General features: G+C 52.3%; 2 protein-coding genes across 2 annotated transcripts; both read right to left on the reverse strand.

Moving 5' to 3' along the window:
• Positions 1-5954: 5954 nt before the first annotated feature.
• Positions 5955-15010, reverse strand: CHLRE_03g143767v5 (uncharacterized protein). The gene is made up of 25 exons (XM_043060352.1): positions 14837-15010; positions 14536-14761; positions 13749-14467; positions 13469-13684; positions 13167-13397; positions 12333-13101; positions 12078-12271; positions 11803-12014; positions 11468-11738; positions 11059-11407; positions 10791-10999; positions 10150-10728; positions 9970-10091; positions 9534-9897; positions 9283-9473; positions 8948-9224; positions 8786-8883; positions 8617-8709; positions 8116-8557; positions 7777-8059; positions 7574-7706; positions 6936-7513; positions 6488-6866; positions 6042-6426; positions 5955-5987 (listed from the first exon to the last, which is right to left on the reverse strand). Exons 1-2 carry the CDS (start codon positions 14885-14887, stop codon positions 14561-14563), a joined length of 252 nt encoding a protein of 83 aa, XP_042925480.1. The 5' UTR covers positions 14888-15010; the 3' UTR covers positions 5955-5987; positions 6042-6426; positions 6488-6866; positions 6936-7513; positions 7574-7706; positions 7777-8059; positions 8116-8557; positions 8617-8709; positions 8786-8883; positions 8948-9224; positions 9283-9473; positions 9534-9897; positions 9970-10091; positions 10150-10728; positions 10791-10999; positions 11059-11407; positions 11468-11738; positions 11803-12014; positions 12078-12271; positions 12333-13101; positions 13167-13397; positions 13469-13684; positions 13749-14467; positions 14536-14560.
• CHLRE_03g143747v5 (uncharacterized protein) lies at positions 5955-18900 on the reverse strand. Its single transcript, XM_043060351.1, has 37 exons — positions 18361-18900; positions 18256-18301; positions 18072-18190; positions 17921-18014; positions 17693-17847; positions 16946-17633; positions 16582-16883; positions 16422-16523; positions 16094-16352; positions 15863-16013; positions 15396-15805; positions 15114-15333; positions 14837-15057; positions 14536-14761; positions 13749-14467; positions 13469-13684; positions 13167-13397; positions 12333-13101; positions 12078-12271; positions 11803-12014; positions 11468-11738; positions 11059-11407; positions 10791-10999; positions 10150-10728; positions 9970-10091; positions 9534-9897; positions 9283-9473; positions 8948-9224; positions 8786-8883; positions 8617-8709; positions 8116-8557; positions 7777-8059; positions 7574-7706; positions 6936-7513; positions 6488-6866; positions 6042-6426; positions 5955-5987 (listed from the first exon to the last, which is right to left on the reverse strand). Exons 1-3 carry the CDS (start codon positions 18444-18446, stop codon positions 18128-18130), a joined length of 195 nt encoding a protein of 64 aa, XP_042925481.1. The 5' UTR covers positions 18447-18900; the 3' UTR covers positions 5955-5987; positions 6042-6426; positions 6488-6866; positions 6936-7513; positions 7574-7706; positions 7777-8059; positions 8116-8557; positions 8617-8709; positions 8786-8883; positions 8948-9224; positions 9283-9473; positions 9534-9897; positions 9970-10091; positions 10150-10728; positions 10791-10999; positions 11059-11407; positions 11468-11738; positions 11803-12014; positions 12078-12271; positions 12333-13101; positions 13167-13397; positions 13469-13684; positions 13749-14467; positions 14536-14761; positions 14837-15057; positions 15114-15333; positions 15396-15805; positions 15863-16013; positions 16094-16352; positions 16422-16523; positions 16582-16883; positions 16946-17633; positions 17693-17847; positions 17921-18014; positions 18072-18127.
• Positions 18901-18979: the final 79 nt, after the last annotated feature.

An 18979-nucleotide genomic window follows, 5' to 3' on the forward strand; every position in this document is an offset into this window, starting at 1 on the left:
AAGGCTACATGTAAAGCAGTAGCAAGTTTAAAAACTACTGGGCAAGCAGGGAAACAAAAGGCTCTCTGCGAACCACTGGTTCGCGGGGCGTGACAGCCAACTCGGCGCCGCAGCCAGCTTTCCTAGGGAATACAGCTTGTCACCCAGATAGCAGATACCATGAAATAAATCACAGCAGGCTCCACGGCTTAAACCCAGCTTTAGCGGCCCCAGACCGTGTTTCCATGTCCGAACCCACAGTCTCCGTCTAGTTGTCACAGTGAATAAATCGCGCTTGGCATCTCTGCGTGTAGAGTATTCTTTGGGAAGCAGGCCGGATTGAGCTGCGTGCTTGCCATGGGCACTGTGGCACACTGGCACCAGCACCAGCACCCACGTGGGTACAGGCATACCGTGCTTACTGACATTCCCGCAATCTAAACTCGGCACGCTACGTTTCCGGGGTGGGAAACCACGCCAGTCAAGCTGCGGGGGCACGGCAGCTAAGGTGCCTGGGCGGACCGCCTCCGCCATCCAAGATGCCTGGGCACGGCAGCTAAGATGCCTGGGCAGACCATCCCCGCCAGTCGAGATGCGTGGACATGGCACCCCAAGATGCCTGCGCAGGGCAACCCCAGCACCCTCAGATGCGCGTGCGCGGGGGTCAGGTTGCCTCTGGAACTTAGCTGCCAGACCAGACCCACCCCGCCAGATGCCTGCGCTAGGCAATTTTCCCACCCTCCGACACGGGCTCCACAACTAAGAGGTAGGCCGCCACTGCTGGCGAGAAGGGCCCTTACCACATTCTCGCCCACGGCATCAAGCGTCCAAAACATGCCTGGTTTCTAGTATTCAGGGGGGGGCTCCAATAATGTGCACTGGGATTATTTTTGGGCTGAGCCCCCTGAGCGAAGCGATCCAGGGGGGGCGAAGCCCCCCAGGATTGCCCCTGTCCGTGCCTGCCTGCCTGCCTGCCTGCCTGCCTGCCTGCCTGCCTGCCTGCCTGCCTGCCTGCCTGCCTGCCTGCCTGCCTGCCTGCCTGCCTGCCTGCCTGCCTGCCTGCCTGCCTGCCTGCCTGCCTGCCTGCCTGCCTGCCTGCCTGCCTGCCTGCCTGCCTGCCTGCCTGCCTGCCTGCCTGCCTGCCTGCGTCGTGCCTGCCTGTGTCGACAAAAAGTGCCAAACTGGCGCAAACCGCGAGTGCCACGTATTATTAATTGCTATTCCCTATTGTAGAAAAATAGGCGGCAGGGAAAACTCGGCCGGAGTGAGAAGCGACCTCGCGAGTCCATGGGCATCTTGACTTTCTTCAGTCCGCGAGTATAGCTCGCGGCCCCTGAATATCTTACATCCATGTATCAAAACATGTCGACGACAAGCGTCTTGGGGCAAGAATGTCGAAATTGTTTGCAACAGCCAAGCAAACCATGCGTCCCCGAGCCTTGCGGCCCGGGATCCCGCGCCCGAGCCCGGCTAGCCGTTTGCGGTGCTTGAGTGGGATGTGGGTGAGGTGCATTTGGGATATCATGGACCGTGGAGTGGCGTGGGCAAGGTGGCGTGGCGTGGCGGGGACAGGGCATGTCGGTGCCTCGGCACGGCGTTGGCATAGTGGCCAGTCCCGCTGGATGGGCTTGCACGGGTGCTGTTCATGTCGCCGGTGCCCATCGTCACATCCCTTGCGCTACATGGGGCTCAGCCCATTTTCCAGCTGTACAAAGCTGACACCCCTTGTCACTTATAACCCTCCCCTCCCTCCGCCCCGCCCCAGTATATCCCGTATTGCCCCACCCCCCGTGCTATAACCTGTACATACCGGACTGGCAAGCAAGTATTTCAGCGCACTGATAGCCGCTTCGGTCACAAACCATGCTCAGCATGGCACCACTGAATTTTGACATGCTATGACATTGCCATACAGTACCCTGACGGCGTACCCCTCTTGCCCTGCCTCTGCCAACTGTTTGCCATTTGTTGGGTATGGGAATGAGCTGCGCCCTAAGGGACTTTGCCAACCTGCCTTGCCACTGTCCCATCACACACCCTGACGGCGTACCCCTGCACCCAGCCAAAAGTTGCAGAAATCCCAAAGTTGCCATATGCTATTTTCAGAAATACCCTGTCCCACTTTGTGTGTTTTCAAGGCGATTCTTCTCCCGAAGGCTTTTACTTTGGGGCAAATTTCTGCTGAAAAGAAAGAAGATATGAACACTGGACCCGCCCACCATGGCTGGTGCGTGCGTGCCACCCCTACGTGCCTATACCAACTACGTACACCTACGCACCCAGCAGCGGCCCTGTTGCCCTCCAGGTTCCCCTGGTCATGCATGCACAGTCAGGCAATCAATGCGTTACATATATAATTAGATTGTACGGTGTGATCCAGAAGTGTTTTCTTGTGAACTGTTTATGTCCCGCCTTATACTTACTACCCACAGCTAGCTATTTACTGATGTCAATCGCCTCGAGCGATGTGCATTGAAAAAGCAGTAAGTGAGGTGCCAATGACAAGGTTGGCAAGTATGTTGCCTTTGCATAGCAAGATCATACACTTGCAGCCTACCACACTCAACAGCTGGATTAACTTGAATAACACCGCACCGCACACATTCAGTGGGATTGTATGTTATCAACTACTCTGCCATATTCCTTTCTATAGGCATTCCGATAATGTGCATTACAGCACTCTCACAGTTGCTTCACCCCTTGAAATGGCGCAGTAACAGCGCCTTCACATGTGAGAAAAGAGTGAAGGTGCACGCAAGGTAAAAACCCAGTGTGGCCCATTCCAATCCAGCCGCTGTGGCTCCACCCATGGCTTGAGCGACCAGCAGCATTGTAACCCCAACCAGATGAGCCGCTGTAATCTTACTAAGAGAACTGAAACCTTCCATGCTGCTGCAAAAGACGAGGCCATAAAATGTTGACATTGCGAGGATTAGTACGCACAGTGCTAGCTGCTCAAAAGCTGCCTTTGATTCATCAAAGTGGTCCGCAAGGGCGACTGGTACCAGAAAGGACAACCGTGATACCCAGTCGAATAATTCATGCCTTGTGTGCCGGTACAGCACCTTTTGAGTCCATTGACATTTGTCGGGTGTAGCATCCATAACAGTTACATATGAAATGCATACGCACAGTGCAGGGAATGCGCCACATACAAGTGCGACTCCAGTCCATCCAAGAGCGGTGGGAATGAAAATGGCAGGCTGGGATGCCGTAGGCCGGGATTCCAAGCTTACAGGCATGCACGGTACGGCAAGGCTGATCGACTCCAGTGCAAGGAATGGCCAAGCCACCAGCAAACAAGAAAATGCACAGGCCCAGAACATAACACGCACATGCATATGGTGGCGAGTTATGCCACAGGATTGAAGAATGACACTGAAACCTGCCACGATGAATGGAGTAACGGCTACTAAGGAACCTGCAATGAAAGTGATCTTTAGATATTTAATGTAGCACAACACCGGTGTTTGCGGCATCTACCTGTGATGAGCCATCCAACCAGACGGGTGTATACATAGCCATCTGCACTCACAGAGTCTAGGCCCAGGATGCATGCGACTGAGATGAATCCACCACCAAGGAAATCCACGCCACTGAGCAGGCCCGCCACCTGCAGACAGTTTGTTTGATGAGTCCAATAGGTTGCAGCTAATGCATACATGTAGGATTCGCATCCATTCAGTCAAAGTCAAGACACTTGCCTGGAACAGCCAGCGAAGAGGTGCAACCCAGTCCTTGGCCGCTGATAACTTCCCAACTAAACCCAGCAGCACAAAGTAAAGGAAAAATCCCCGCATGTGAGAGCTATCTGTGGAAGTTTGGGCTCCATGTACAGGTCCGGTGGTGGCAACATATGTCTCCTGTGAGTCGCTGCCAAGAACCAATCCACTGCTGTTGCTCTGGTTGGCCTCCTTCTCCTTCTGAATATGGGCAACACTGATAAGGATGTTTCCAGATGACACATGTGAATCCAAGATCTGTGCACTTGGCTTTGTGTACGGAATCTGCGAGCCACTGTTACCACTCCAAGATGGAAGGGTGCTGCAAGAACTCATTCGTACTGGCTCTTGGGCACCGTGCATTGATTCCAAGTATGAGGGACCCAGATCAAAGTCTTGAAGCACATCGGTCATGAGGTGCGAGCTTGAGACCTCAGCGTAGTGAGGGTGCCCAGATAGTGATGTACGCTGCCCCTTTGAATTTATGTGGAAGAAAGTCGGGTACCCGCCCGTGCTGGCAACATGTGTAGAAGATGCTATGTAGCATGTGGCAACGAGTATTGATATCACTGGAGCCACTAGCAGAAGGCAGAAAACCATGGTAGACAGCGCACGGCTACTCCAGCAGGCAGCGCAATTGCCATAAGATGTATATCCGGATGATGGCAACATGCACATTTGGGTGCAGGTGTTGTCCACGGTGTACCCGCAATAATTGGCATGCACAACAAGTATGTGGTTGGCTGTGTGGAGCATATCCAGCGCTTCATCACTGAATACAACCTTGTCCACATGCACCCCTGAAGATGCTAGGTCTGGGGTAAAGGGGCCAAGGCAACAGGTTACCGGGTTTAAGGATGGGTAGGCCAAAGCGTTCCCGTCAAATAATGATTGCACAGATATATTGATGTTGTAGCATGATTTATCATGCAACAAATCCGTATCATACATTCCCAATGGAAGTACAAGCAAGCTACTTTCACGTGTGTATGGACAGCCATCGAGACAGCAATCTGTCATCATGTTGTCCAAAGCCGTATAAAGCCGCCCTAATGGATCAATACTGTAAAATGCAAGGTATGGCGCATCTGTGTTGACGGACAGCTGCAGCACACTTGGCGACAGTTGACTGGTGTCAGTATTGGATGCCGACTCCCAAACTGACATATAGAACAAGGCCTGGCGCTCGGACGAAGAAAAAGGCTTGCTAAGCCATGAAGGGCAATTGTAATATCTGGTGTCGGAATGGCTGGTGTACCAGAAATTGTTCATAAGGGCAACCAAAGGTTCCTGGATGCCTGTTGTGTTGATGGGGCCTTCAATGCTGGGGCTCGAGGCTGTAAGCTGTGCTAATGTAGCTGTTACCACTGCAAGGTCCACATCGCAGGTATACTTGACACCAACACGATCAACATAGATTGGTGGGGCTGATTGTGTGTCACCCATAGTGATATGCAATTTACTCACAAACGCACGTGGGGCCTCCTCATTTCGTTGTGGACTTCGAAGAAACAGCGAACTGGCGTCTGCTGAGTTATTCAAGAAGACCACGTCCCCGAACACTATTTGGGCCTTCATGTCTGTGCATGATGTTGACACCGCAGCAGCGCCACCCTTGGCAAGACCATGTCCCAAGCTTTTGGCCATATTGCCCTCAAACTTGGTTGCAAGTATGTGGGTGATGCATGTTTGGCCTGCAAATACCGCGCCTCCCTCAATACTCACACCCGTGGTTGCGCCTTGGGCGAGGTTGTCTTCGAGATGACTGTTGAAGATGCCCAGGTAAATGCACTGGGTGCACATTACAGCGCCTCCACTTCCGTTGCCAGCAATGTTGCTTTGAAAAGTGTTATTGTTAAAGAGGATAGACCCGCCCTCAGCATACACAGCTCCGCCTCCCTCCGCTGCGGAGTTGCCAGTGAAATGTGACTCTGTGAAGATGGTCACACCGTGTCCATCCGCGAGATATACCGCTGGCCCACGAGCCCCATGGTTTCGCATGAATGTGCAAGCATGTACACGACTGACAGATGCACCGTGAACAGCTACAAGCCCCGCACTCCTACACAAGGACAGGTTGAATGTGGACGACAAGAGCAACGGGTGTCTGGTTGGTGGATTCCCCTACGTACCTGCTGTTTGCCGCGTCATTGTCAATTAGCCATGAGTGCTCCAGTATCATCAGGGTGGCGTTTGATCCATCCATAAGAATGGCAGTTCCGTGTATGTCACGAAATACTGATTGTTGAATGACTACGCGTCCTGACGTAACCAACAATGCCGAACCTGTATGAAAGGGTGTTTTGCACATAGACCATCGAGGCAAGCTGTCATCCTTACCTGAGTTCTTTTCAAACCAGCAATTTGTGATGGTCACAACCGCGTTTCGAGGAGCTACAATGTGCACCGCAAACTCCTGACAATTAATGAATGCCAGACCCTGGAGGTGCACCTCATCAGATGTAACTAGCAATCCACTCCCATTGCAATGAATCATCGAGCGTGGAGCCAGCGACAACCATGTGTTAATATCAGGTTCATTTCCACTGTCCATATCATTAATTTTATCCTGCACGTGCCTTCGATGCAGAGTTGACCAGTCCTCAAACGCTGCGGGGTATATGTTTGTTGGCACAGAAATTACTGAAGCTAGTCCAGGCATGTCCACGTCTAGCGGTAACTGCAGCACTGCCTTTGTCCGGGGATATGAACGAGCATGGACAGCCTGGTTGGAACCCGTTTAGCGAATTGGCATTGTTCTGTCATAAACATCCACTCGCACTCACCGTCCCAGATCCATATACCAAGCGATGTAAGACCTGACCACCATTTGCAATGGGGGCGGCGGAGGCACCAGTCACCATTGGAGACGCAGTGTTAGGTGACTGCAATGGGCAGGGTGCACTACTATTCTGTATGCCTTCAGAAAGAGGGTCAACCAGGATCCAGCGAAGAGTGGGCAGCACAAGCTTGGTAGACATGCAAGATTTCAATGACAGCACAAGAGGGAGCAAGTCAATCATATACGTGGACTGTGCATGTGTCCACGAGTTTGACCCAGCATCAAATGTGATTCCTCCTGTGAGTATCAGCATATCCGCATGGAAATGCAAGCTTGCATCAAGCCGCGGCCCCGGAGAGCCGAAGCAGCGCATCTTGGTCCAACTGCATCCGCACGGCCGGTGTGGCATCCCCAATCGATTTAATAACTGACTGCTGTGACTCAACACTTACCTGATGTTGGGCCGAATTTGCAAAAGCCAGAGGTCATCCATAATGCCAACTGGATCTTGAGCATTGCTATTGACGGTCCCGCCATAAACGAACATGTATTTTCTTGAATCATATTTTGCAGTCATGTTAGGCAAACGTATCAGTGGTGTAGCGGCATGCCGTTGGCGTGCCTCAGGTACTGGAGATAAAGGGTCTGAAGACCACATTGGTGTGGCGTTAAGGCGTGGCCAGGTCTGTTGGAAGTCGTCAAACTGCAATGCGGGTGCTACAGCCTCCACGGGACGGTTCACATGATTGCCACTTGGGATCGGTGCTGGCTGTTTTGCAGGCGGCCGAGCCCCTTGGCGCCATGGCATGGCTGGTGGTTTTGGTGGAGAAGGAGGATTTGGTTCTGTAGCAATAAAAACAGCTGGCGGCAAAATCGGATTCACGGATCCTGTCGAAGACTTTACTGGAGGTGGCTGGGCTAGAGTTACCACCGGATACGAAACGGTTGGAGACATGTCAGGAGAGAGGTACGAAGGCGGCGCACGTGGGCGCTTGCAAACAAAGAGGCTCTGTGTGGCACAGTCGACAACCTGCAGTTCTCACGTATGCTCAAGCACGCACACACGCCTGGACCATACTCATATCCATACCTGCCACATTCCCGTCACGGACAGCAGTGAAACACAGAAAGACACGCCATTAGACGTGGAGCCGACGTGGCTGACACTGCGGGGTTGACCCGGTGCCCACGCGCTGTACACAAAAGGGCTTCCATCAATCCACCTGTTCACATCGTGGCCAGTCGGGCATCATTCTTGGCCTTAAAAAGGATAGCAAGCTATCACAGCCTTACCGGAATTCATCCAAGTAACGACCGTTGTCAAGGCCAAGCAGAATAGCATACGAAACGCTTGGCGGAGCGTCAGTGCTTTGGCTGGCATTTGCAAACGTCAGCTCTATCAGCATGCTGGAGACTTGCTCCAACATCCATGACTGTTCCTGCTCATCTTGCAGAGAAGTGAGGGCAGAACTTGCCGCTGCGCACACTGTATGGGCTTGGCGCTGCGTGAAAAAGTGATTATAGATTAGGTAATCATTGGCACCCCTGGAAACTATTACTGTAGGGGGTGGTAGACCTGCACAAACCCAAATCAAACGTTTTGTCAGGTACACAGCAATACAAAATGCTTACGTTCACAGATGTAGCCAAGGTCGGATTCACATGGCCTGGACTGCCATGCAAGCAATCCCTGGCCGTTTGAACATCGACCAAAGGCAATTGTGCCACATTGATCAACCGCATTTCCTCCACCCAACATCGAGGGTGGCGGGGCTGAAGAAGCGTTTGCACCTAGCAGGGATACTGCCACAGGTGATGGTGCAGTTGGCTCATAATTTTCTCCTGACTTATCCCATAATGCAAGCTGCTCCTCCGAAAACAATGTGCCATCGGCCCAGCGTGGTCGCCCAGAAGTTAAGATCATATTTGTCCACAATGCCAATATGGATACACCATTAGCCTGGTTTAAAACTAAGCGCTGAGGAATATATGTGTTGACACCTCCAGTCGCTTTGCAACCATCCATATTACCAAAAATCACTGATTTGAATGTTGCTGGTAGGTCTAGGGCCTCCTGTATGCACATTTGTATTCTAGCAGTGCAGATAGAGCAGGAATCCTGATGGAACGTACCTGGAACAGCTTCATTCGTAGATTGATATCTTGCAACAGTGCCAACCTTCCTCCGAGCTGGCCACACGTGACAGAAGCAATGTCGAATGACACCTGAAGCAGAAGTAGTCATTACAATGGAATGCATGCAATGCGGCCACAATCAAGGTTGCACAATATAATACCGCACCGGCTGAGTTGCACTTGGAGTGGCCACCAAATACTGGTAACCATTGTAGTCGAACAAGGGCACCCCGCTGGGCTGGGGTGGTGGCACCGCCAGCGGCACTGCATTTCAGGTAAGACACAGTTGACATGCAATCAGAGCTATCGCACTAAGCATATGTAGCACCTTTGCAGACAAAAGGAAGAGCTGCACGTGCACAATCAACCGGTCTCCACTGGAGTACCATTCCTGAGCCAACTTCCACCACCTCTCCAGCTGCACAGCTTAGCCCGCTTGCTAATCCTGCCCCCGGTTCACCAGCTGACCACGCTCTGTATCCACCAAGCAGACTGCTGCCATTCTGATTGGATGCCATAGCGGTAGGCGTTGGCATGTCTTGCCACGACCAAACTGTGGACACAGCCCGTAACCCAATCCAGAATTGCGAGCGCGCAGGCATGACCTACAAATTGTTCCAACATTAAATGCGCAAATTAATCTCCACCAGGTATCCCGCCTACCTGCTTGAAAATCTTTGTAACAAGCTGTGCCTCTGACACAGTCGCTGCTGAAGTAAGCGCTGGGGTAAACAGGCTTAAACCTGCTCCAGCGGTCTTGCATACCGCTCTTGCTTGTTCCCGCGTTAAGTCGGTTGAGAATACCATGTAAGAAGCACGATTAGACGTGTAAACCAAGTCAGGCAACGGGGGTCCTGCAAGTCGGCATTCATTTCATCATGCATATGCTGATGAACATATACTCCAGAACGCACCACTGCAAGCGTATGGAAGCTGAGATTCACAAGATACCTTGACCAACGCTGACGATGTCACATTCACAGCCACGCATACACGCTCCAATTGAAGCGAGTCTGCAAGCTCACCAAATCCTGCAACACCAGCTGCCCAATTCAAGAGATAAGACGAGCCATCACGCCAGCTAGCTGCTGTAAGCCCTGTAGACAGCTTAGAAAGTACAAGACCAATGTGCACCAAACTAGTGTTCGTAAACTGGAGAAATGGACTCAATTGCGTTGCTAGGGACCGAACTGTGGATGGCGATGCCAATACTGCCAGACGTGAAGGGTTGTGGGGCTGCTGCCTAAGCATCAGCTCGGATGGCCAAATCCCATCCTCCTGCAGCCACATAAACCATGCAATGCGAACATGCAGGTGGGTAAGAGCAATTTGATGTTTTGGGTGACTTACCTGGTTTTCTCGTGAGCAAGCACTGTCAGCCTCATCGGCTGGCAGCCATTTTGCAGGCAACATATAACCCGTGTAGCGCGTGTCATTGATGATGGTCACCAAGGACGGTTTGCTTCCAGGACCTGCCATAGCAATTAAAGTTAACCACCAGAACACACATGCGCGCATACTCGAACGTACGTTTGCAGATGAAGGCCGATACACGCGACTTGCACGGCAATATAATGTAAGTGCCGGGCCCGCCTTTAGACTGTGGAGACACGTCCCACGCAACGCAGCCAGCTGACATACCCTCGCTAACAGTACCATTAAGCGTTGAAGTATTGGTACCCCAGCGTGCTTGCCATTGCAACAGCGCAGATGCAAGCACCGCAGATGGCGGACCAGCCCCATTCCAGATACGCTCCGAGCCATCCACATACTCAAGTTTCAGTGTAGCGGTGTCAGTGGACATTTTTGCAGTGGACGACGTATCATCGCCTGCCAATACCACCATAGCACGCACCCCAACCCAAATGGCGGCTGATATGCTGAAATTATTAGACCATGAAGCAACATTGGCCAGGGCTGCCTCATGCTCGGGTGTACTTTCCACACTCATTAACGAGCCGCCGACGTGCTCACAAGTTGCTTGGGCGGTATCGAAACTCAAGCCACCAAGGTAATCTACATCGGTTATTCCTAAAGAAGGCATGTACACTAGATATTCCCAACCACCCCATGTCCAACTTGCTGCTGGCTCAGGCAGCGGAGAGACAGCTGTCATTGCAAATGCATTAGCCACGACACAGGTTGACAACACTGTAAAGCATTTGGCTAACCTTTGCATATGAACGGCAGTTCCTGCTGTGAGCAAGGCGCTGTGTACCATGCAGAGCTCTTGGGCTCGCCAGAAACAAGAAGGCGCACACACAATGCATCTGCGCTGTTCAGAGCAGAGTTGTTGGAGTCGTTGCTCGGAACAATAGCCATATCATGCGGCTGGCCAGGCGCCCAGTTAGTGTAAGTTACACCAGTGCCATCCGTAAACCTGTTAAGCACCTACTCATTGCGCTCTTCAAAACATGCAACATATGCGAGCGTTCTTACCGAAATGTAGATGGCACTGGTGCACTGCGCTGCAGTCCGATCCAGACACTCGCGCTCTTGTTACTTGATGGCACAAGCAGCAGCCCAGCAGAAACATCAACCGAAGTCGTCACGTTGCCAGCATTCGTTGCCATGTCTGTGAGCAGCACAGCCGCACGCTCCTCATCAGATGTACGGAGAGATGCGAGTGAACCCTTCATCACAAGTCCAGAGAAATCACTACTGCTGCCCCCAGAACCTGAAGAGCTGCTAGAGCATATAGACTGTGCAACAACAGCTGATGCTGCCTCTGGGTAGTATGACAGTCGGAACCCATCAAAATCCAGGTACATAGAAGGAAATGTTCCACCTGTGCGTTAGCACCGTACAGCAAACGTTTGTTCGCATTTGATACATAAGAAATCCATACCTTTGCATATATAGAAATATGTACTCAAGCAACTAGTAAAGATAGCTTTGCCAGTTGCAACGTCAATCCCTATGCAGCTTCCCACCGAAGCATTTGATGGTGACGGGAGCTGTAGATAGCGCGCGATCTCCGAGTCCATATCAAAGGGAGTGCCATCGCGCCAAATGTACTTTAGCACCGTGACATTGGAGCTTGCATCAACCACGAAGCGCTTCAGAGATAATCCAGACCAAAAGGCAGCGACGGTACTAAGCTGCGTGCTATCAATTGCCTGCAAGGCATGCGCGGCGTGAGCAGCAGGACTCGCTATCGGACGGCTGCAAGTATGACCGTACCGTGACATCAAACGCGGCCACATCCTGAATCATGGAGACGCCCAACTCTTGCAAGTCGGTAACACTCTGAAATGACACTGGGTGTCGATCAATAGCCCTGCATGCCGCATCCGCGTCCGACTCCGTTGCTGGACGCCATGTAAAGTAATAATAGTAATACGCAGCACGCAGCACTCGTCGTGCATACTGCCAACGTGGATCCGCATCAGGAACTGAAAGAGCGGTGCATTTGTGAGCTTGCTGCTACAAAGAAATGTCGCCTAGCTAGGCCGTACCTCGGCATATGAAAGGGAGTGGTATAGCGCAGCCATGGGAAATCCAACCTCGTGACGAGACAGCAAAGCACAAGGGCTGTGACGTGTTGGACGTGACCAACGTGTTGACTCTGAGTGCATTTGAATAGTCATAAAAACTTCCATCCATCCATCTTGGACTTAGGCTATTAAACAGGGCGAGACCAATCCAAAACCTGAAGAGTTTACAACAGTGTAAACCACCCGGCTCTTCAAGCCACGGTACGGATTTTATACCTTGGTTCCATACCAACATCACCAATATGACGCTGGACAGCGTCCATAATTTCGGCTTCTTCGCTGACTGAGTGTATAGACGTCAACCTGCCACCGCGGGTACGGCAAACAGTATCAGCATCAGTAACTCCCATTGAAGTCTTAAACACCTCGAAGCTGCTGCCCACAACGGCAGGAACTCTAAATGCAAGGTCCGGAACAGGCGGGCTGGAGTCAGGAGTCTGGCACATGAAACTCAATGGTGTATTGCATGGCAACATCACAAGTAAGTCGTCCATTGTGTCGTCTGCCTTGCGGGCTTGCGAGGTGGCCATCTCTTGCAGACTTATTGCCATACAGTGTTCCACGAATGTTCCTGGAAGAAGCCCCTGTTCAACACCGTAACCCATAGCTGACACTCGCTGCACGACAGCAGAAGCAACATTTGACAGATTGCCATTTGTTGTGATAGGCTCGCCGGGCCACCATGACAAAGAGACAGAAGTGGCCATTAATCCCGCAGGCAGCAGTACTCTCATAACCAGTCCCGTCCAAACTGCATTAGTTGCATTGGTGGCCAGCGTGGTAGGACTCTCAGCCGAGGGTTTCCACATGCGTGTTGATGTCATTCGGACCCACACAACATCATCTGCCCTTGTGGGTCGGATTAGCTGCATGCCATTTGCTCTGCATACAGCAGCTGCGTCTGTTGCAGGCATATGAAGAGAAGGGTAGAATGCTACGGTCTGTGTGCCTCTCAGCGTAGTCAGGGATGGTGCTTGGGCGGACTCTGCAATTAATGCTAGCTTGAGAACTATGCTGCAGAGCTTCAGAGTGAACATGCATGCCGCATACCTCGGCAGATGAATGGAAGCTCCATTATGCAGGATACAGCCCGCATTCGCCAGCTCGGCGTCTTGCCCACTTGCCGCACTAGTGCGACACAGTACTGCGACGCACCTGCTTGCTGCTGCTTGGTAGTGACCAGAGAAGGCTCGCCGGCCAGCCATCGCAGATAAGCTACTTCAGAACCGTCTACATTGTAGAAGCTTCCAGCAGACCAGTATAAGCCCGACCATAAGACCTCTACAAAATTTCAACTAGTTTTTCAGGTAAATGATGCAAGCAGTATTTAACACACTCGACGCTTCACTTGCCTGATGCACCGCCAACGAGGCGCGCGAGAGCGTCTGCTTCGTCATCATTACGCAAAGTTAGCAAAGAGCCACCCAAAGCATAGCATGCACTAGCTGCTCGCTGGGCATTTGCATAAATTAGATAAAACTGGAAGTTTGAGACGCCAAGAATCCGTGCCATCGTATATCCAGTTTGAGTGCTCGTAACCTCCAGAGATGATTCCGGTTTGAGACGTCCTGCAAAGTGACGTTGCGTTATTCATTCCTCGGTGCACTTTATGTAACAGCACCTGCCACTCACGTTGGCAAACAAACGGGAGCTCCGTTTGACAATTCGCAGCGACTGGTACTCCGCCAGCGGCTAAAGCAACACAATGTGCGTCTAACACCCCACCACGTGAGGCAGCCGTTGCGTTAATCCAGGCCATTGGGAGTCCTTGGCGTGTACTGGGAAACTCTGTTTGAAGGCGTTGCGAAACCATGCCTAAGTCGCTTGACAAAGGTGATGCCAAGGTGCCGGAGTCTTGCACACACACCCGGACTGCCTCTTCCTTGGATAGTTTGGCCTGGGAAAAGAAGCGAAGCTGATATGCGCCTGAGATTGCGATGAAGACTGGTGCAAGCAGGACAGGGCGAGCGCACATAACCTGGTGCGTATTGATGCACTGCGTGGCAATCAAGTCCACTGTTGTAGCAATAATTGAGTTGCTAGGGTCTCCTGCACTCGGTAAAGACTGGAGCGACGCGGTTCTGTAGCACCATCCATCGCGGGGCATAGTAACCGCGGGTAGGGGAACCTCCGACAGTAATGATGCTGATCCAGAGGAAACGGTAATTGCGGGCAGCGCAGCTGGATAGTCATAAGGAGTCTGATCCGTCCAGCGCATTGGCGGCGTAGCACTTGGATGCGAAGCGTTGCTGATTGTTGCAGAGCCAGTTAACAGTCCAGTGGGCATGTAACTGAGACCGATCCACCATGAATCATATGGCGCTGGAACACGCAATGTGAGGGCTTGTCGCCTGATAGGATGATGTTTTCAACGCCAAATGATCATTTCTCAGGTGGACATCCTGCCTCAGGTACACACCTGTACTCTGTGTAGGCACGGGCGGTCATGTTTGCCAAAATTTGCATGTCACGTGCGGAGTGCAGCGACACCAGATGTGCATCATGGGCACGGCACGCTGACTCTGCATCAGTGCGACTTGCAGAAGCATTAAGGAACAGGTACTCATGAGCAGCAGTGCATTGATCGCTGTCTTCTTCTCGTGACCAGTCCATATATTGGTAAAGGATTGGCGGCCGGCGCTGACCTGCGATTCATTTGCAATGCCCCGCTTGCACCATTTGCATTTAACCAAACACGGATGACGTTGGACAGTACTTACGCATGCACAGAGCTGGCAACAAATCGCTGCAATTGCGATTCGTCCATACATTGAGGGAATTTGCGCTTGCAGCAGTACAATTTGCCGTTGACGCAGTTGGTGTTGCCAGTGGAAGGCCGATCAGGGGGTCAAAGTAGTTGTATGAGAGGCTTGTGTCTCGGCCATCTGTCCACTGGTAACACCCAATGGGACCTTGATCCGGCTTACAGTCCTCGCAGCAGCTGTCAATAGTGGTGAGTATATGTTGTGACCCTACCATTTTCCATTCGTGACTCACTTGTTGTCATCTAAACCAATCCAGAAGCTTGCGGCGGATCCCAGCGAATTCGCCACCATGCGAGAACCCGTCGTACGGGGGGTGTCAGCTGTAAACGAAGCCAGGTGCGCACCCAGCATTTGACAGGCTGTTTCAGCAGCTGCGTACGGTAATCGATGACCGATGACCAGAAGCTCCTGTCCCCATGGAGTCAGCAGAGACGCAGCTGGTTGAAGGCCACCTGAGGCATTGCAGGACGCATCACCTTTCTTGTCGTGTTATTAATTGATTTTGTGCACTTACCATAGCACAAGTATGCCAAATCTGTATCACATGGCAGCAGCATAGCGCGTGTGCTGTTGAGGTCCACAGCTAGGCAAAGCCTCATCATAGGATCGTTTATTGGCCATGCAGCTGATGCAACAATGCCTGCGGCGACGTCTCCAATTTGTTGGGATACATCAACCAAAGTCAGAAGGGACCCATCAGTAGAATACCATCGGCCAAACCGGTCTGCATTTAAACCCAGCCATACCCAGGCCGCTGCAGTTAGGTTCACGCCAACTACAGGGCTTGGCGGCCGCGGGGGCGGGCGAAGCGATGAAAAATTTGCAGGTGGTTGCCTTGGTGTCACACTTCCAATAACAGAATTTCCAAGAGATGGGACAAATGCACCAGACTCATATGCCACGCTGAGTGCCAACGATGATCGACTGTGCACACACGAGAGTCATATGTACAAGGCCATACACTGCACTGTGACAACTTACTTGCGCAGGAAGTTGATGTTCGCAGTAGGAAGCAGCGATGCTGCACGTATGCCAGTCTGGCATGCGTTGTTGGCTGCTGCCCAGTCCAATGGCACGTTGTGTGCTGAGACGTACGCGGTCATGTTGTGTACTTGGCCGTCCGAATCAGCACCTGCATATGACCCCGCAATCGCACACCATTACCATGACCGCACATGTCATTGCCTAAGCAAATGTTGTGTTCAGACTTACGTCGACATACAAATGGCCGAGGCAATGAACAGTTGATGCTAGCCCATTTAAGGTCAACCTTGCTTGTCAGAAGTGGTCCCCCAGAAGCGGATACATCACCCGCGCCATTGCCCACATCAGCTGCAGTATCAATTGCAGCTCTGGCCTCGGCCATTGAAATGGCATCAAAGTAAACGCGCGTTACCAAGCAGCAATCCACTGATCGGCACGTAGGCTCATAGTCTAAAGATTGGTCGTAATTTGAGTAGGGTATTGCCGACTGCATGGGCAGCGGTATTTAATACAATTCAATGTGAAGCAAACAATCAAATGCAATGCAGCATCATACCGCCGGTTGTGGATCCTCCCAGTCATAGGAGCCCCCGTCCCCAAGGAACGGGTTAAATCGCAGACCAATCCAGAAGCCTCGAATATTTAACCATGCTGTGAGCTGCACAGAACATTGTGAATCATTGTAGAAATGTTAGCGAAACAAGCAATGATGTCACCTGGCGTGCCATGATCGCAGACAAGTATACATCCTCGTCGCGGCTCTTCACAGGCACCACATGCCCACCAAAGTCTGAGCAAGCTCTTGCTGCATCAGGAAAAGGCAGCGGTGTCCTAAAAAATGCGTAGGTGGCTCGTCGGTCCGTTGGAACGCCAGTAGCTGGAGCAAAGACGGCTGCCGCAGCGGCAGCTGCACCGCTGGATGATGATGTCGATGGGGTTGACCCGGTGTTAAGAGCGGTTGAGCTACTGGGACCAGTGGCTGTAACGCGCGTCGTTACAAGGTCTGGTAGCAGTTTACCTGCAGGTGCAGTACGTCATGTGTAAGAGTGAGAACACAGCGCAGATTGTAGCCAGACCCACTTGAGCAAATGTATGGGAGCGCCACATTGCAAGGAAGCAGACGCAATTTTCCAGTAGTCAAGGATAGTGCGACACAGGAACGGTCTAAGTTGGTGACCGACTTGAGAGTAGCTGCATTTTCCCACATATCAGCTGTTGGCCCCAGCATTGCAGGCCAGCCATATTGCGAGTTGCCCAATCCCGCGCCTGTATCCGAGCTGAGTACAGCATCTTGACTCTCTAGCCATTGAACAACACCACCAAGAGAGTTTCCCCAACCGTTATCCCCGCCCAGCCAAAACAGTTGCAGTTGACCACTTGAGCTCCCATTCGAGGCTGGTGTTTGGATGCCCAATGTCATCGCAGTGTGTGCTGCGGCCACCAGGTCTGCAAGGTGGTCTAATGATGGGGCCGGCGCGAGTCTCATTGCCACCCGCTGGCAAGCGATATCGGCATCATCGAATGAAGAAAAGCCATGAACGTAGGATGGTTCTCCCGGACTGCTTGTTGTTGACTTCGCGCCATGGACATGCAAGACCCGGCCATGGCGGTACTGGACGACGATGGCGCCGGGTGCCGGCGGCACTGGCCGCTCACACAGGAATGCCAGCCGCAATGAACAATCTGCGTTCATCCAGCCAGCTGACTCCGTTGCCGAAGCTGCGGGCGCTGGCATGCCCAACGCGCCGCATTGCGTAGTATACGTTTTCTGCTCACAAGAACGCCAGTCAGCTAACACAAATTGCCCTGCGCAACCGCAAAGCACACCTGGGGGTATGTATTTGCCCACGGAGGCTGTGGGGCATAGCTGAGCTTTCCACGCATGCCACTTTGTCCCCACGCGTATTCCTCCGTTCCACCTCCAGTAGCACTGAAGAGACCAAACCAGCAGCCACCACCCGTCGTGCTGACAGTTGAACGAACTGCAGTGATACCCCAATCATGAATTGGGTGCGCAAGATGCGACAGGGTACTCGGTGATCAAACAGCACTTACTTGCAGAGCGAACGCTCAAGCACAATCTCATGGCAAGATCGTTGATATCACTATTGCGAGCCTCCAGTAACCATCCACCTGCCTGCTTGCAAACCTGCAAGCAATCCACAGTAGGTCCTCCAGTTGACATGTTTGAACAAGTTCTGCATACCTCGTTAGCCTCCTCCCAGGTACGAAGAACACCAGGCGCCCAGTACATTGTGTCATCTAGAAATGCCGCTGATGAATTTGAAGCACCACCAACGTAGTCCAATACGCGCGGTCTTCGGCCTGCAGAACACTCAAGACTTTGTGTGAGCCGCTTACACGTGAAAGAGCACGTCACCGCTGCTTACCTGGAACTGGACTGATGCCAATTGCAGGTCTTCGACAAGCAAACGCCTGCAGTAGGAGGTACGTCAGGAACAAAAGGTAGTGCAGTACGGATGCGTTGCACTAACTTGTAGCGTGTCACATGACCGATCAACCCACTGCCCAGCGACAGCCCCTTGGGAAAGCATAGTGACACACTGCCCCTCCTTTCCATCCTTGTTGTCCGGCTCCAAGCGGCCCCAGTTTGTCCAGCCAGCACCACTGGTTCCTGCCCGCAGCCCATCTGCCACTGTGCGGTTATTGAACCCATCCTGCCATGTCCATGCATAGCTTCTTGGGGCACTGCCTATGCTTGACAGATCGATCGAGCTGGATGCTGCTGCCGAGGTAGAATTGCTACCAGCGCTTGTGTTTAACTGGCACTGCTCAAGTTGATCCATTACAGGTGAAATGGCAGCAAGCTCCGGCAAAGCGCTGACAGCATCCATGCTGTTACCACCTGCTGGAGGAACAGCAGTGCGGGAAAGTCCAAGCCAGACATCCTGAGTGTTAGCCAACTCAGCCAAGCGCTGGTTCTCCAGGGCCGTTAAAAGGGTGGCTAGGTATCCACCACCAGGCCGTGATGCACAAATCGCTGCAGCATCCGGTAATGACACAAGAGGGCTGTTGAAGACCTCCAACACTGCAGCAGAGTCGGATGGCGATATGTCATAGACGGCCGGTGTTGCTGCAGGCAGAGACCGAGTC

Source organism: Chlamydomonas reinhardtii, chromosome 3 (assembly GCF_000002595.2).
Source record: "Chlamydomonas reinhardtii strain CC-503 cw92 mt+ chromosome 3, whole genome shotgun sequence".
In the NCBI taxonomy this organism is placed as follows: Eukaryota; Viridiplantae; Chlorophyta; class Chlorophyceae; order Chlamydomonadales; family Chlamydomonadaceae; genus Chlamydomonas; species Chlamydomonas reinhardtii.